Genomic DNA, 17,561 nt, shown 5'->3' on the forward strand with positions numbered 1-17,561 from the left:
GGAGGAAGAGCTCAGGCAGAGTTCTGTCTCCTCTCTGCCATATTGGCTCCACTCCCAACATAGCTCAGTACAACAACCATTTCAAGTGTGAGGCACTAGGGTTGGTGTTGGAGGTAGGGACAAGAGGCCCTGGACCTGGTCCAGGCATTTCCTGGTCCATGAGAACTCCTGGACCAGGAAACTCCTCCTATCAATGGAACTTGGCACCTTCACTACAACTCAGCCATTGTGTGACTGGGGCAGGATTTGAAGCCAGGCCTTCCTGGTTCTGAGGCTCTGAGAAGCCTGCAGCAGCCATGTTCGGGATAGAAGGACAAAAAAGAAACAATTATTGCATTTGGGGAGCTTCCATTCTCCTAGGAGGATAAATATGGACAAAAAAAAGTTTACGTAAAAAGATAAGATTGAATATGAAATAACATCAGTGGTTAATCAAGGCTGAGGAGGTGTCACATGAATGGAGCAAGAGATACAGTAGGTGAAGGAAGGTGAGTCTGGAACATTCCAGAAATGGGGGCTAGGGGAGGAGGAGGGAGACAGAGGAGGGAAGATGGGGAGGGAGAAGGAGGGAGAGAAAAAGGGAGGAGAAAAGGGGGAAAGGGAAGGAGGAGGGGGAGGGGAGAGAAGGGGAGAGGTGAAAAGAGAGGGAGAGGTGAAGGGGGAAAGGGGAGAAAAAAGGGGGAAGAGGAAGAGAGCTGAAGAAGAGAGGGGAGGGGAGAGAAAGAAAGGGAGAGGAGAGGGAGGAAGCTCATCAAGCTGGAAAGATAGATTGGAACCCAAATTGATTTGGCCTTTAAATGGCAAACAAGTTTGTGTTCAGTCCAAGATGGAATAGTTTCTTTAGTGGAGTTAAAGAACTGATGTTAGGAATATCAATTTGGTTGTTGTTTAGAGGATGAAGGGAAGAGAAGAGACCTGAGTGCAGGGGAACTTATAAGAAACTATTGCAATAAGCCAGGTGAAATATGACTAGAGCATAAATTTGGTTGGTGTTGTGTGACTGGAAAGAAGGAGATGGATGAATGCAAGATATGTTGTGGAGGTAGAATCAACCAGATTTGGCAAATGATTGGATAGGGATAGAGGGAAGAATTTCCTACCTGGATTAAGTATGATATTCAACATCCTCTGTGTCCAGCTCAGATGGTTTCCAAGGGAACACTGATTCTCTGCATTGCCTAAGTGGCTTTAGATATGAGATTCAATTCGTGCTTCCCATTCACAATTAGATAGAATGCAGTTCACACTGACCAAGACAATGAAAAGGTTCTTATCCTGAGGGGGGACTTCCAGGAGACCCTGGGATAATCTTAGTTATACTCCAGCTCATCAAACTTATAGATTAAACCCAGCAGACTTCAAGCTGAAATCAGACACATTCTGGAGCTTATATAACCTAGTGAGATCAGTTTGGGGGCTTAGAGATAGGCTTGTATAAATAAGAGACAAACATGAATATGATAAGGAAATGTCTAAGATAGGATTGAGAGATCATTGTAAACAGGATCCTCAGGGAAGGTGGCCTTCTGGAGGAGATGGGCTTTAAAGTAAGGGAAGGATTTCCATAAAAGGAGAAGAGAAGGGAAGGAAGAGACCATTATGAGCATGGGAAAGGATGTGAGCAAAGAGAGAAAAATGAGAACAGCCAAATTGAAGAATAGGTTAGTTTAGCTGGAATGTACATCGAGGGAAGAGAGGAAGAGGTGAGATTAAGATTTAGAGAGATAGAATGGAGCCATAGTGTGAAAATAATTTTTCAGTAAATGGCAGTCTTTCCAGTTGTCACCTACACCTTGGTTCACTGTTTCTTGAAATATGAGAAAGAAAAGACCATGAAATGTTTCCCCAGGCTTAACCACTAGATAATTGTATTGTAGGTGTGATGGACCCCCAAAGGTAGTCCTTGATTTAGGGGATTGGAAATTGGGACTTTATTCAAGAAGTTTCATTTCCAAAAAAGGTCCTGCTGTTTAACATAATTGCTTAATTAAAGAGAGCTACTAATGTATTTACAGCTGTGTTTTTAACTGAGATCAGGCATTTTGGTATGGGGTGATATTCATAATAGACCCAAATGAATGGAATTTGTTTTTGCCTTCTCAATAATTAGGCTGTAAGCAGAACGTCTAATTATTGCCAAATATTTTTTAGTTTGGAAGTTTGTGCCTAAGTAAATACTACTCCAGAAAAAGGAATCTGCCACTCGTGGAACAGCAAAATCTCAGAACTAGGAAAAAAATTCATAGCTGAAGTAGTTTATTTTCACTCATGAATGTCCTACCTCCACATGGAAATCTCCCATGGGAAATCCATTGCTTCTAGAGACAGCCCATTTTACTTTCAGATACATTTCATTGCTAGGAAGCTCCACACTTCTTTCTTTCTCCCTTTCTCATTCTCTTTCCTTCTCCCACCTCATCATTTCTTCAAGAAAAGGTGAAATGCAAATAGCTACTGTGAAGCACTTACTGTTCCACCCTGCAAATATTATAGGATATTGGTTTTGCTTTCTGCCCTGCCTTCATTGATATTATAAAGCAGTAAGGACATAAAATGCACACACATGTAGCCACAGAACATAGTACATGGTGATTACATTGCATGTACCATATGCAGGTGCACACAGACCTGCAGAATAAATGGGTTTTAGTATTGGAAGGGATGTCAGGAGCGTTCTGGTCTGACACCTCCCCCCCCCAAAAAAAAAAGTCATCATTCCTGACAACTGACCTTAGAGCTTCTCCAATGAAAAAGAACTTATTGCCTTGAGAGACAAGCCTTTCCTTTTGGACAGCTGTAGTTGTCACGAAGCTTAACCTTGCCTCTTTTCAATTTTCATCCATTGTCCTTCATTCTGCTTTCAAATCATAATAATTCCTATCCCCCTTAGGGTGACATCCTTTTAGATATTTCTAATAACTAGCGTATCTCTCTGGGCAGCTAGGTAGCATAGTGGATAGAGTTCCTGGCCTGGACTCTGGAAGATTCATATTCCTAAAATCAATGTCACCTCAAACACATAGCTGTGTGGCTCTGAACAGTCCCTTATTAACTCTCTTTGCATCAGTCCCTCACCCATAAAATGAGCTGGAGAAGGAAATGGCAAATTACTCTAATATCTCGGCCCCAAACCCCCCAAATGGGGTCATGAAGAGTTGGACATGACTGGAAAATAACAACAGTGTCCCTCTAGATTTTCTCTCCATCAAGCTAAACGTCTCTGATTTCTTTAACCAATTTATTATATGACATGAATGCAAGGCCCTCTGCCATCATGGACACTCCTCCAAGCTCACCAACTACCTTCCTCAATTGTGGCACACAGGATAACATATATATCATATAATTAGACCTTGCAGGAATCCTCAAGTCCAATCTTCAAACCAGCAAGTCCAACTCATTCATTTTATGCATGAGAAAGCTGAAGCTGAAAGAAGTTAAGTAACTTGCTCAAATTCACACAGCTTTTAAATGACTAAAGTAGGATTTGAACTTTCCTCCAAGACTAGTACTGTCCATGTGCCAGCTAACTTCCTAACCATCTCCTTAGTAAAATATTCTAGACTATTCCCAGGAATCATAATCAAGTTCCTTTTCCTATAGGTTGCACATTCCCATTAAAAAAAAAATTGGGACAATATGTGCCTTTTTCAACAAGAGAAAGATTATCACTTGCCAGAAAATATTGCATTATAGAGAATTGTAGCATCAAAGGTCATCTAGTCCAACTTAGATCTTCAAGAGTATCATCTGGGAGAGATGAAAGATAACATCATTGTGAACACAGGTATCAAAGAGTAGATATATATGGGGAAGATGATGCACCTTGTTTGGCCATAGTATAAGTGTGCCATGAGAAAAGGAGTGAGATTAGGCTAGAAAGATAGAATAGTGGCAGTTTGGGGAAGGCCTAAATTCTAGGCCTTTCTTATTCTTTCTTGTCTAAATTATTCTATTTGCAACTGAGTTTGGGCTTTAACCTAACAAAATCAAGTGCATAATATTATTTTTGTAGCTGGAGTTAGGAACAATTCAACAATTATCCCAAAGGTATGATAAAATCCTAATTTATAATTAAGAATAAGCAGGAAGGGAGAAAAGGGATAACCTTCTCTGTTCCCTGACAAATACTTATCTTGCATTTTGTTTCTCCACTATTCAGAATCTCTCCAGAAGGTGTAGATATTGTCTTGGACTGTCTATGTGGAGAAAACACAGGAAAAGGCCTCAGTCTTCTCAAACCTCTGGGAACATATATTTTATATGGTGAGTATAAAAAATGCAGTGTACACGTCCATGAGAATTATCTTGAATAATTTGTCAATTTAAGGTTTTGTTATGTTCTATTTAGGGGATAGGACAAAAGGGGAAAAGGAAGTAATCAAATGATTTCCTGGGATGGTCCTAATTTCTAGACAAGAAATCACAATGACATAATTTCTATGACCCTTTTAAAACTGAAGTACTTTCCTCACAACAACCTTATTAAATAGAGCAGTTATTGTTACCCCCAGATTTGACACATGAGGAAACTTAGGTGAAGTGACTGGACCAAAGCCATAGACCTACTGAGTGATAGAACCAGAATTCAAACCTGCCTCTCCCATTTCCAACACCATTCTGGCTCTACCACATCACCCAGCCTTTATATAATGAGTACTTTAAATGACAGAACTAAATGAAAACATGGGACATGAAATGCAGCATGTCAGATCTGAAAGGAACCTTAGAACACAGAGTGTGGAACATTCAAGCTGGAGATGACCTGAAATTATGGAGCACAAAATAGTAGAGCTAGACAGGACATTAAAAGAAAACAGAAAGCTACATCAGGAAGGAACTGGAAAACACAGAGAACAGAATGTTAGAATTGTAAAAAGATCTGAGAACAGAGAGTACTACAGCCAGAAAGAACTCTAGAAAATATAACTCAATGTTCAAATTGGAAGAGAGCTCAAGAAGCTAAAACACAGAAGAGAGAAGTAAAAGGAACTTTACAATATAGAGCATAAAAAGTGGCGAAACTAGAAGAGACCTTAACAGTCAGAACAGAGTATGTTCCAGCTGGAAGGAACCTTAGAACATGAAGCACAGAATGTTAGAGTTAGAAGGGATATTAGGACATAGAACATACATTACCCAAACTGAAAGAGACCATAGAGACCATCTAGCCCGAACCCATCATTTCACAAAAGAGGGAGTGGAGACCCAGTAAGGGGAGGTGACTTTTGTTCAAGGTCACACACAGAATGGGGGGGGGCAGAACTAGGATTCCCCTTGGGCTCTTTTTCCTCCAGTATGTGAAATACTGCCCAGTTTCACCACTGTTGAGCATAGATCTAAAAGAAATCATTTGGTTCTGAACTCTTTTAGATCTCATTTTCCAATCCCTATCACGAAGATCCTGGGGCTGCAGAAGGGGGTCCTGGGAGTGACATTTCTGATCACAATGACATTAGGATTGATTCCCACTCTAAAGTATGTAAGAGTTCCTAGAGACAGGCATGATACTGCCTGTGACATCAACCGCTAGGAAGGTTGTAGTTCTGAGCTTGGGAGGGCCAAGTTTTGGTGGGTTAAGCTGTTTAAGTATCTTCACTAAGTCTAGTTGCCTAAATGGGGGTGAACTGACTCAGGGAGGAAATGAAGCAAATGCCAGTCTCTATAGGGCGCGACCCTTATTAGCCCCTGTACTTCCAGCCTGAGCAAGACAGACTGGAACAAAACAAAGTCATCAGCAGCTGAGAGGCTAAATGGTTCTGAATCCTTGTGTGCCTTGCTCCTTTGTTCCTGAGTATGTCATATGAAAAGGATTTCAGAGAGGAAGCCAAATATTGTATTGAAGAGCTTACGTAAGCCAGCCCAAATCACTTTTTCAGAGAGCTCCTAAATGTCAGTTTTTCAAAAATAACAAAAAAAGTTATCAAGTGAAATGAGTCATCTTTCATTCCAGGGAGATAATTATTCCCATTTCTCTCGACCCAGAGTTCTTAACTCTGTGCATGTGTGTGTGTGGGGGGGGTGCATGTGTGTATGTGCGTGTGTGTGTGCACACACATACTTGTGCATGAGCTTTTGGTCCCTTTGGCAGTCTGGTGAAGCCTATGAACCGCTAATCAGAATCAGGCTTTCAAATAACTGAACAAAATTACAAATTTCAATTAAAGGTCAGTGAAAATGCAACAACAACAAAATGAATGTAACAAAATAATAAAGATCATGTATGACTTGAATGAAGAGATAAGAAAAAACCCTCGATTCACTCCTTTGTAAGAGGGGGAAGGTCCACAGCTGTTACCACACACATGTTTTTGGACTTTTTTAGCATATTGATCAGTTGGGCTGAATTTTTTTCTTTCTTTAAAAAAAATATTAAAAGCAGCTAGATGGCACAGTGGATGGAGCACCAGCCTGAAGTCAGGAGGAGCTGAGTTCAAATGTAGCCTCAGACACTTAACACTTCTTAGCTGTGTGACCCTGGGCAAGTCACTTAATTCTAATTGCTTTAGCAAAAAAAAAAAAAAATACTATTTGTCACAAGGCACAGCTCTCTGGGAAGAGAAGGAGAGGTGGCTGAAGATAACTATGATGATGTAAGAAGCAGAAAGCATTAATTTAAAAAATATTAAAATAAAAAGAATGAACCTCCCACCCCTTTAAGAAAAAAAGGTTAGTAAAAAATAAAGATGCAATATTTTCCCCATCCAGGTTCATAGATGCATTGAAATCTATCTTTGGGATATCTATGGACTCAGGTTAAGCACTTTTGATCTAGACCTTTAGAATATACAAAGTATTTTTCCTCAAACTAACTTTGTGAAGTAGGAAATCAAGTCAGCAAGTATTAGCATCTACTATATACCATGTGTTGGTCTACACAGTAGAGATATACAAAAAAAGGCAAGACAACAAGCCCCTCTCTTAAGGAACTCACAGGGAATAGGGAAGACAATATACAGCCAACTATATACAAAACAGATACATGCTTCATAAACTGGAGGTATGCTCAGAGGGAAGATACTAAGATTGAGAAGGACTAAGAAGGGCTTCTTGCAGACAGTAGGATTGAAGCTGAGACTTGAAGGAAGCCAGAAAGTAGAAGAGGAGGAATAACCACTGGAAATGTATGGAGTCAGAAACAGTGGCATTTGTGAGGAACAGAAAGGAGGCTAATGTCAAGTACAGTAACTGTCTCCATTTTACTGAAAACCAAAAAAGGAACATGGGGAGTGCTCATCCTCAGTCTCAACTAATCAGCAGCAGCTGCAAACCAAAGTCCCCAGACTGCATTTAGTGCCTTCCTTCTCTGCTATTCTAGATACCTCACTGAGTGTACCTCACTGAGTGATAACTAGCAGATTATCAATTTCCTAGGATTATCAATTTCACAGGTCTCAGAGGCCATCTAATCTAACCAAGAGACCATCACATCTAAAAAGAATCTGTTTTATAGACTCTCTAGGAAATTCCATCCACATGCCAATAGCCCCAAGGATGGAGAAAATGTGCTATAACCCGAGTGAAGATATCCATGCTGCCTTTGGGTAATCCTAATTGTTAAGAAGCTTTTCCTTACATCAGACCCAAATCTGCCTCTCCACAGCTTCCACCAGTTGCTCCTATTGCTGTCTAGTGCCTCTACCACATGACAGCAGCTATGGTCTCTCTGCTTTTCTTCTAAGTTAAATGTGGCAAGTTTTTTATCTGTTTGTTTACCACTGCTACTTATTCAATATGACCTTCAACATTTCAATTCTTTTGATCCTCTCAATTCCCCCCCTCTTCCTTTCTGAGGAAATTGGGACTTATCTCAAGTTACCTGCCCAGTGTAGTTTTTTCAAATTTCTTCCAGTTCTGGATTCAAACCTTTTCATTTGGGACAAATATCAATATTTTTGTTCCCCCAAAGAATTTTTCTTAGGATCTAGACCAAGAAGGGGTAATGGAGATCATCCAGGCTAATGAGGAAACTGAGGCAAAATTAGAAAAAGCAACTTGACCTTGGATTTCAGACCCATCTCCAGTATTCCTTTCACTCTATCATTGTGCCATCTTTCTTCTTAGTGGCTCATGTTCTATGTCATCTCTTCACAGGATCATCAAACACCGTGACAGGGGAGACCAAGAGCTTCTTCAGCTTTGCAAAATCAGTGAGTATTTGCAAAAACTGACATGCAGTCCACATTCATGTGTGGGGTTGCCTTTCTAACCAAGCTAGTGCCAAATAGGCACTAGTAGGCAATAAAAGGAGGGGGAAAGCCATTTAGCCAAAGAGCACTTAGGAAAATCCAGAAGCCTGAACAACTGAGAATATTAAACCTCCTGGAGGGAGCCTTGTGATGGTCAGAAAAAGGCCATTTACTTCTGAAATATCAGAGAGGAAACTTGAATAAAGGGAAATAGTCTAAGAATTGAGAAATGTCCCAAGTCCACTTCTAAGTGGGCAGAATTTAGAGATGGGATTAGAAATTGGGAAGGCAAATGAAAGGAACAAACATTTATTAAAAGCCTGCTATGTGCCAGATACTGTGTTAAGTACTTTGCAAATATTCTCTCCTTGGGAGAGCAGTGCTATTGTGATCCCCATTTTGCAGATAGAGAAACTGAGTCCAGATAGTTTAATGGTATTGTCCAGGGTTTTACACCTATTAAGTTTTTGAAGCTGCCTTCAAATAATATTCATATAGTGCTTACTATGTGCCAAATACTACGCTAAGGGCTTTATGGTAATTATCTCATTTGATCCTCACAACAACCCTGAGTGATAGATGCTATTATTATTATCCTCATTTTATAGATAAGGAAACTGAAAAAATCTGAATTTAGGTGACTTAGTCAGGATCACATGGCTATTCAATGTCTGAGACTGGATTTGAACTCAAATCTTTCTGTCTCTAGGCTCAGCACAAATAGCACAAAAATAGAATGCTAGGAGAAGTAATACAGGAGACTGATATAAGGTTGGATAAGGTAGCTATATATGGACTTAGACATAATATAAATTTCTTTGCAAGTTATTTATCTTCGCAAAGTGCTTGATTTTCACTAGTAGGATTAGACTGCCTTTTAAAAAACCTGAAGGAGCAGAATAATAATAAGGAAATTTAATTTGCTAGCACCAGTTTTCTTCTGGTGTGGTAGGTGGGGGAAAAAATGCAAGAAATGTTCAATCTCTTCTAACCAGAGATTGTTTGTGTTTTGAGCTTGTTGCCACATACCAAGATTTGTAGAATTTGAAAGTTTTAGCTAGAATCTCAGAGTTTATACGGCATCTCAGAGGGAATTTCATTCAAGCTATATCTGAAAACAGTAATCTTTTCTAGGAGATTCCCCAGAAGGAATCATTCAACCTTGAATTAAAAAACTTCAGGGATGGGGATGTCAGTACCTCCCAAAGCTCATTCCATTGCTGATAGCTGTAATTATCAGCAGTTTCTTAAATCTAAAAACTGTGTCCCTATAACTTTCACTCACTGCTCTTAGCTCTTAATAGATTGAATAAGTCTCATCTCTCTATGATAACAGTTTTTCAAACACTTGAAGATGGCTAACATATCTCCAGCTAATTCAATAAGCATTTGTCTTTAAGTTCCTCTTACTATGTACTGAGCAGCCTAGGTAGTATGGTAGATAGAGCACTGGGCTTGGAACAAAAAAACCTCATCTCTGTGAGTTCAAATCCAGATTTAGACACTTACTAGTTATGTGACTATCAGCAGTCACTTAACCTTCTTTGCTTCAGTCTCTCTTCTATAAAATGAGCTGGAAAAGGAAATGACAAACTAGTATCTGCCAAGAAAAACTTGCATGTGGTTATAAAGAGTAGGACATAACTGGAAAGACTTAACAATACCAATACTATTGTCCAAGAGTTGTGTTGTCTTTCCATCCACAGGTAGCTTGCACAATGGTTAGAACACTGAAACTGAAATTGGGAAGATCTGAGTTCAAATTTAGCCTCAAACATTTATTCTCTATGTGACTCTGGGTAAATCACTTCATCTCTACCTTAGATTCCCCAACTATAATGTAGGGATAACAACAATTACAGGATTGTTGTGAGGATCAAATGAGATCACATAGGTGCCGAATAAATTGCTTGTTTCCTTCTCTTAAGCATCTTCCAAGTTCCTTCTACTGAATCTTTTATCAAGGCATAGGTACTTTTAAAATGTGTCATATACTAATATGGAAATATGTTTAGAAGAATTAAATATGTTTGACATATCAAATTGCTTGCTATCTTGGGTAAGGGGGGAGAAAAATTTGGAACAAAGTTTTGCAAAGGTGAAAATTGAAAACTTATCTTTGCATGTATTTGGAAAAATTACTATTGAAAAAAATAAATCTTTAGAAAAAAACAGAAAAGGATGGACGTGGCCCTCTTCAGCAATGTGATGAACCAAATCAGTTCCAATAGAGCAGTAATGAACTGAACCAGCTACATCCAGCGAAAGAACTCTGAGAGATGACTATGAACCACTACATAGAATTCCCAATCCCTCTATTTTTGTCCACCTGCATTTTTGATTTCCTTCACAGACTAATTGTACACTATTTCAAAGTCTGACTCTTTTTATACAGTAAATTAACTGTTTGGACATGTATACATATATTGTATTTAACTTATACTTTAACATATTTAACATGTAGTGGTCAACCTGCCATCTGGGGGAAGGGGTGGGGAGAAGGAAGGAAAAAGTTGGAACAAAAGGATTTGCAACTGTCAATGCTGAAAAATTACCTATGCATACATCTTGTAAATGAAAAGCTATAATAATAATTTTAAAAAAGAAAAAAACTGAAAAGAAAGGGAAAGAAGAAATAAAAAATAATAAAATGTCATGCAAAGCCAACACAACATTCCAGATGACATCCTGACAGAGCAGAGTATAGCAGGACAATAGACTCTCTTATGCTAGGAGATTCATCATTAGGAGCCTCATTTGTTTGTTGAATTGAATTCATTAAGTGTCATTAATTGAATTCATTAAGTAATTGTCATTATTAAGAAGGATAAGACTGGTTCTTTGTGGTCTTAGAAAGCAGAAGGTAGAAGTTACAATGAGACACTTGGTTCAATGTGAGGAAGAATTTCTTAATAATTACAGTTGTCCAACCCTGCTTGAGCCACATTTGGAAGATAGTGAGGTCCTTGGCACTGGATACCTTCTAGGAGAGGCTAGGTAACCACTCAGAGGAGATATTGTAGAAGGCATCCCATCTCTAAGATGGCTCGGTTGATCTCATCATTTCTGTCCAGCTTTAGGATTCAAAGCTTCTAACTCTAGACAAGAAGAAATAATACGTGTGAACTGGCGTGATTCAGAATATGGGATAGCTATTGCTGGGTAAATAGTCATTTTCTTAATATGATTCCATAATATCATTGTGCTCGGTTATCTGGTGCCTCATGCTTATATTCATAAAACGTCCAAGTTGAGTCTCCCTATAGAAAATAGAATATAAGATCTCAAAGCAGAAGATGGCAAACATTTATTAAGTGCCTAATATGGGCCTGGCACCATACAAAGTGCTTTACAAATATTCTTTCCTTTGATCCTCCCAACAACATTGTGATTTATGCTGGACCTGAAGGTAGGAAGCCCTGAATTCAAATTCACTCTCAATTGTTGACTAACTGTGTGATACTGAAGCATAGAGAGGTTAGGTGATTTTGTCAGTTTCTTCATCTACAAAACAGCACCTTCTTCCCAGGATTGCCATGAAGACCAAATGCAATAATAATTATAAAGCCCTTAGCAAGCACTATGTAAATGTTAACTGTATTTTTATTTTTTTTCCTTCAAATCCATCCTCAGACACTTACTTATTACCTGTGTCATTCTAGGCAAGTCAGTTCACACAAATTCAGTTTCCTTCCTTACCTGTAAAATGGTTATCAGAATAGCACCTCCCTTCCAGGGTTGTAGTGAGGATCAATATAGGACATAGAATGTCAGAGGTGAGAGGGCATCTGAGGGGATATCTAGTCCAACTTCCTCATTTTATGGAGGAAGAACTGGTTTCTTCTAGTTCCAAAATCCCATGGATCTCTGATGCCATCATCTCTTAATTGAAACCACTTCATGTAATCTCCCTTGCCCTTCTAAGATAAACATTAAAGGTTTCTTTTCCTTTGAGCTTGAATATAAGAGGAGAATTACTCCATCCCAGAAAAAAATGAAAAGACAAGATGCCTCTGTGAGCATTTCTCTTGATGAGTGGTTTCAGAACAAGAATAGCTATTTTTATGTTGCTGTAATTAACTCAATACTGACAGATTGCTGTGTGTAAGCAAATTGGTCCCAAATTACATTCACTTGTACAAAGTGTTTTCCCTTTTCTCCCCTAAATACAGGCTCCATAAGCACAGTGTTAACACAATAATTGCATTGTGTACATATTTGACTAAAGCATTCAGAAAAACAAGGGCCCCTGTTGAAAACTGCATATGGTGTGAAGAGTGGGACTGTGTCCTTTTGGCAGCACAGCATGCTGAATAATCATGCCAATGGCAGTATGTGCTTTCGGATGGGCTTTAAACATGGTGAACTATAAAGAACTCTGGCTTTGAAGTCAGGATCTGATTTCAAATCCTATTTCTGCCACTTTTTTCTCTTGACCTTATATGAGTCATTGAGCTTCATTGTTCATCGATAATTGAATTGAGTTGGTTGAAAGAAATGAGCTCTAAAGACCCTTCCAGTTGTAAGTCTTATGCTCTAGGGACAGATGAGGGCTCCATGGGGATCTATTTGAAGAAAGGCTCAGGAGTGGAAAGCCATGACTTTGTATTGCATCTCAGAGCTAGAAAAGGCTTCAGAACATAAAAACGCAAAGCTAGAAAGGCCCTTAGAATGTAGCATATTAAGTCTGGAAGACATCTTAAATCACAAGCTTATCTTCAATTTGCTCGTTTTTTAGAGGTGAAAACTGACGCCAGTAAGGAACATGCTTTGCCCCCACCACACTTTACACATTATAAAGTATTATATAAATGTCAGTAATACCATTATTTAATTACTGAGGCATTCCTAATGGAAGGATTAAATCTCAAGTGGCCAAACTTCTAGAGTTTTCTGGTACCCTCTCTTCCCTTCACATAGTCACATAACTTTGATTGGCTTTTTCTGTTCTCCATTTCTTCTAATGCTCTTGTCACTTCTATTCCCAGTGGTGGCAGGTTGAGAAGGTGAACCCTATCAAGCTATATGAGGAGAACAAAGTCATTGCTGGATTTTCGCTCCTCAATCTCCTTTTTAAACAAGGCCGAGGAGGCCTGATTAAAGGCATAATGGACAAACTCATAGCCCTGTACAACGAGAAGAAGATCAAACCCATGGTGGACTCTTTATGGGCTCTGGAAGAGGTAAGACTATCTCTTTTCTGAGAATCAACACTGACTCTTTTTTAAAAACCATTTTATAATTTATTCAAAACCTGTTTTGATTTGAAGAGCTCCAAAAGTTTACACATCATTATTGCTGGAAAATTGTTGGCAATTGTTGTAATGTTCTCTTTGGTTCGGTTTCCTTAGGGTCTCTGTACAGCCAGGTGTTAAAAGTCCAAATCCTTTATTATCCCCTTGCCTGGGGCCCGGGCCAGCTTTCTTGAGGTCCTCCTGAATGTATCTTGGTTTCTGTGGGGTAGGCAGGAGGACCACCCCCACAGACTCTGTCTTCCCTAGTTCTAATTCTGGCTGAGTTTGTCCGAGCTTATATGCTCTCTTATAGGTGTGAATCTTGTAGAATTATATTAAGTACTAAGTACATGTACTGAATTACCATTGTCTTTATCAATTCCACTGACTTAATACCTTGTAAGAATCCTTTGTTTCAAGTTCAGAGTTCTGGTCCATAACAAGTTATAATCAGCAATGATGATGAGTCATTATGTACTAATATGTAGTAAACTAATAATATATTTTCTTAATAGTTGATTATTCCTCCAAACTTAGGTCATACCACAATATTTATATAGCATAGACAGTAATTAATGCAGTAATCTGTATCATCAGAAAATTCACTATTCTTCATAAGTGAAAAAACTATTTTAATATTTTCCAACAAAAAGCTTTTTTAAAAAATGCATGAGACACTTCCCCCACTTTCTTAAACAAAGTGATATAGGTTCACAAAATAGTTTTGTTATTTTATAATCAGTTACATCTCCAATACTGAAGAATAATTGAGCTTTTTTTTTTTTTGGTAATTTATTACAAAAATCAATCACTTGTGCTGATAGAATGATGCTACTGTGTGGTGAGCTTTTTCTTCTCAAAACACTGCCAGGTGATAAAAGTTCAGATCTTTTATTATCTTCAATATAGCCCGGTTAGCTTAGAGGCCTATCTCTCTGCTTGGTTCCAAGAGCTCTCTCCAAATGTCTTTAAATCCAAAGGTCTGGTCCTTCAGCCTCTGCCTCTGCTTTCTTCAGCCTCCAGCCAGCTCCAGTCTTCATGTAATTCCGGTGAAATCTCGACTTGTAGCGTCTTCCTCTCCCGAACTCTCCGACTGGCCCATTGGCCTATTTATGCTCCTTCCAGAGAGAGGGATTATGGGTAGTTCTACTTAGTACCTTGTTTCAGGTTCTGCCCAAAACATCTTCTTGTAAGATTAGATCAACTCTAATTAGTTAGCAGTTAGTAAGGATTCCAACACTACTGAATCTCCCAAGATACATACAGGTCTAAGTCTAATCTCTACTATCAATTTTTATTTATTCCATTGTTATTCTTTCTATTCTGCTATATTCTCTTATGTACAATTAGCTATATAATTGCCCTGCTTATATAATAAGATTCTCAGCAATTGTGCAGGCTGGGAGACTAATTGAGAGAGGTTTTATTATGCTTTTTTAGATATCTGTGGAAACCTAATCTAGACCTGTACCATTATATCCATGTGGTATGTATGGATAATTCTACATTATTAGGGTCCCTTTTTGGGGGAGTTTGCTATGGTGAACTCTTATTATGAAAATTCCTTCCAACATAAATCGGCTTACAATCTTGGAGAATTAAGACAGGGCAAAATTAAATAGTGGCTAATCTTTGGTAGACATAGCTAGTATGGTATTGGTTCTAAGCCTTCCTGATTCCAATGCTGGCTTTCTATAGATTGTCACACTGCTTCTTAACTTCGTAATTAGGTTCGCTATACAAAATTATAATCACACAGTAAATTGTTGTCCCCTCAAATTTTTTGAGGATTTTGTTAAGGTCAATACTGACATTTTAGCATGGTATTTGAAAAAAAAAGATCGGTGATCCCCTTTCCTAACTTTTTAGGGTCCTTGTTAGCCAACAACATAATATAGTGTAAAGAATCCAGGATTTGGAGTCTGGAGAATTGGTTTCAAATCTCAGATCTACCACTTGCTATCTATATGATCTTAGGCAACTTACTTAGTGTCTTTGGCCTTCAGTAAAATAATTAAAATAGAAATATCAATTGTTAGAATATGTTCTGAAATTCCTGGGGAATTCCAAGATCTCTCTGAGGTTCTGTGGGGTCAAAAGTATTTTCATAATAATATTAAAATGTTTCAATTGATAGTACAGTAGACATTAATAGCTATAACTCACAGGAACCAAACTGTGTCCTCAATCATTTTTAAGTATGTAAAGGGGTCCTGATGCCAAAACGTTGGAGAATTGCTAAACTAAAGATTTCTAAGGTTTTTTCAATTCTAAATTGAAACTCATGTGAACTGTTAGTTCTTACATTAGAATGAATTTTGTTTTCAAATCCTGGCTCTATCACTTCTTTGGAATATGACTTTGGACAGATCTCATTTCTTTAAGTGTGTTTTCATTCATAAAATAGCAGGCAAGGGGAAGAGGAGAGATGGGTTGTAGTGAAAGAGACTTGTTACCTAAAAGCATCAAGGGGGATGTATTATATTTATCTTGTAGATGAGATAAATCTGTGATTTCTGTAAAGGATAGGATTTTACTCATAGGATTATACTGAAAGAGCTTATTAAGCCCTTATTAAGAGAGGAAGCTTTGGTCACAAGAACTATTTGCCAAAAATGTTCTTTTTTAGTTGAACCTTAACAAGCACCAACAAATAGGAACATTTCGATATCTAAAGAACAAAAAGAAGATAACCTCAACTGTGTATTTCTGTTACATTCAATTTGTTCAAATATATGTTAAATTGAACAGCACAGTAGCACAACTGCCCTGCTTATCTGGGTCCCCTTGGGAACTTAAACCGTTTCCAAACAAAGTAGAGCCAGCTTTCTTTACCATCTCCAACATGTAGATCTTTGTGTTGATCAGTTGTTAGAGTGAGAAAGAACCTCAGGGACCATCCAATACAACCCCCTCCTTTTATAAAGGAAGAAACCATATCTCGGAGAAACAAGAATGTTCTCAGGGTCACATAGCCAGAGCTGGAACTCAGCCATTTTCTTTATTTCAAGCCTATTGGTTTTTCTTCTGCACTTAAAAGCCCTGGGTAAGCATCTTGAAGGAAGAGAAAAGTTTGTGTTGGTGAGAATGCACAGATTGAGGTAAGCTTGAATGAGACTGAGGAACACTAAGGAACCCTGTTTATCTAGAATATAGATGTGGGCAAGAAAGTGTCGGAAATAAAATGCCATGATTCTACATAGCAAAAACATGGCAGAATTTGTCAGGCCCTGAGATAGAGAGAAGACTAGTCCTGCCCAAATACCAGGTTTACAGATGGGACCCAACTATATCTTTGGCTAACATAGTATCACTGAAATGAACCAAACCACCCGCATCATTAATGGTATGTTATTGCCAAAGACTTGGTATGGCTGGTCTAAAAAATGTCATTGAGCACACATGGGACAAAAAAGGAAGCACTCAGGTCCTCTAGTAGAGCAAGGGGTGATGGGTGGAGAGCCTTGGGCTGGGCTGGTAGCCCTCAAATATTGAAACAGTGGAGTAAGGCCCCTGTGTGTGTGCTAAGTGGAGCAGAACAGGGACAGGTCTCACTCACCTAATTCAATGTAATTCAAACATTTATTAAGCATTTCTCTGTGCAAAACCCTGTGCTGGGAGGTGGGGGATACAGGGAAAGTTAAGTAAGACACAGTCCCTGCCCTCGTGGAAGTCAGAGATAGATGGTGAGATGGATAGAGCAAGACAGGAGTCAGGAGAACCTTAGCTCAGAACCAGATCAGACATCTGCCAGCTCTGTGATCCTGGCCATGTTATTTAACATCTGGTTTGCCTCACCTGTAAAATGGGGTAATAATAGCACCTACTTCACGGGGTTGTTGTCAGGATCAAATGTACTAATTATAAAGTACTTTAGCACAATACCTGATATGTGGTAAGAGCTCTATAAGTGTTAGCTGTTGTTCTTTGTATTAGTAATATAGGGATGAAACATAGATACTAATGATGTGGAATAATTCATAAGTGTATCAAAGAATTGCAAGCACAGTGCTATCAATTCTGAAGGATTTTGTTTGGCTTTTTAAAATTGTTTTTACTGGCTGAGAGAAGAGATCAAAGGGGAGAAGTGAAATAGGTGATGATAGAATTAGGGTGAAAAGGATGGGCAGAAATTTAG

General features: G+C 38.6%; 1 protein-coding gene across 1 annotated transcript in view; it reads left to right on the forward strand.

Moving 5' to 3' along the window:
- Nucleotides 1–17,561, forward strand: part of VAT1L (vesicle amine transport 1 like) — a 135,542-nt gene that overhangs the window by 68,164 nt on the left and 49,817 nt on the right. The window contains exons 5-7 of the mRNA XM_051975105.1: nucleotides 4,163–4,266; nucleotides 8,095–8,150; nucleotides 13,178–13,372. Coding sequence (XP_051831065.1) covers nucleotides 4,163–4,266; nucleotides 8,095–8,150; nucleotides 13,178–13,372 — 355 coding nt within the window. The remainder of the gene's footprint in view (nucleotides 1–4,162; nucleotides 4,267–8,094; nucleotides 8,151–13,177; nucleotides 13,373–17,561) is intronic.

Source organism: Antechinus flavipes, chromosome 2 (assembly GCF_016432865.1).
Source record: "Antechinus flavipes isolate AdamAnt ecotype Samford, QLD, Australia chromosome 2, AdamAnt_v2, whole genome shotgun sequence".
NCBI lineage: Eukaryota > Metazoa > Chordata > Mammalia > Dasyuromorphia > Dasyuridae > Antechinus > Antechinus flavipes.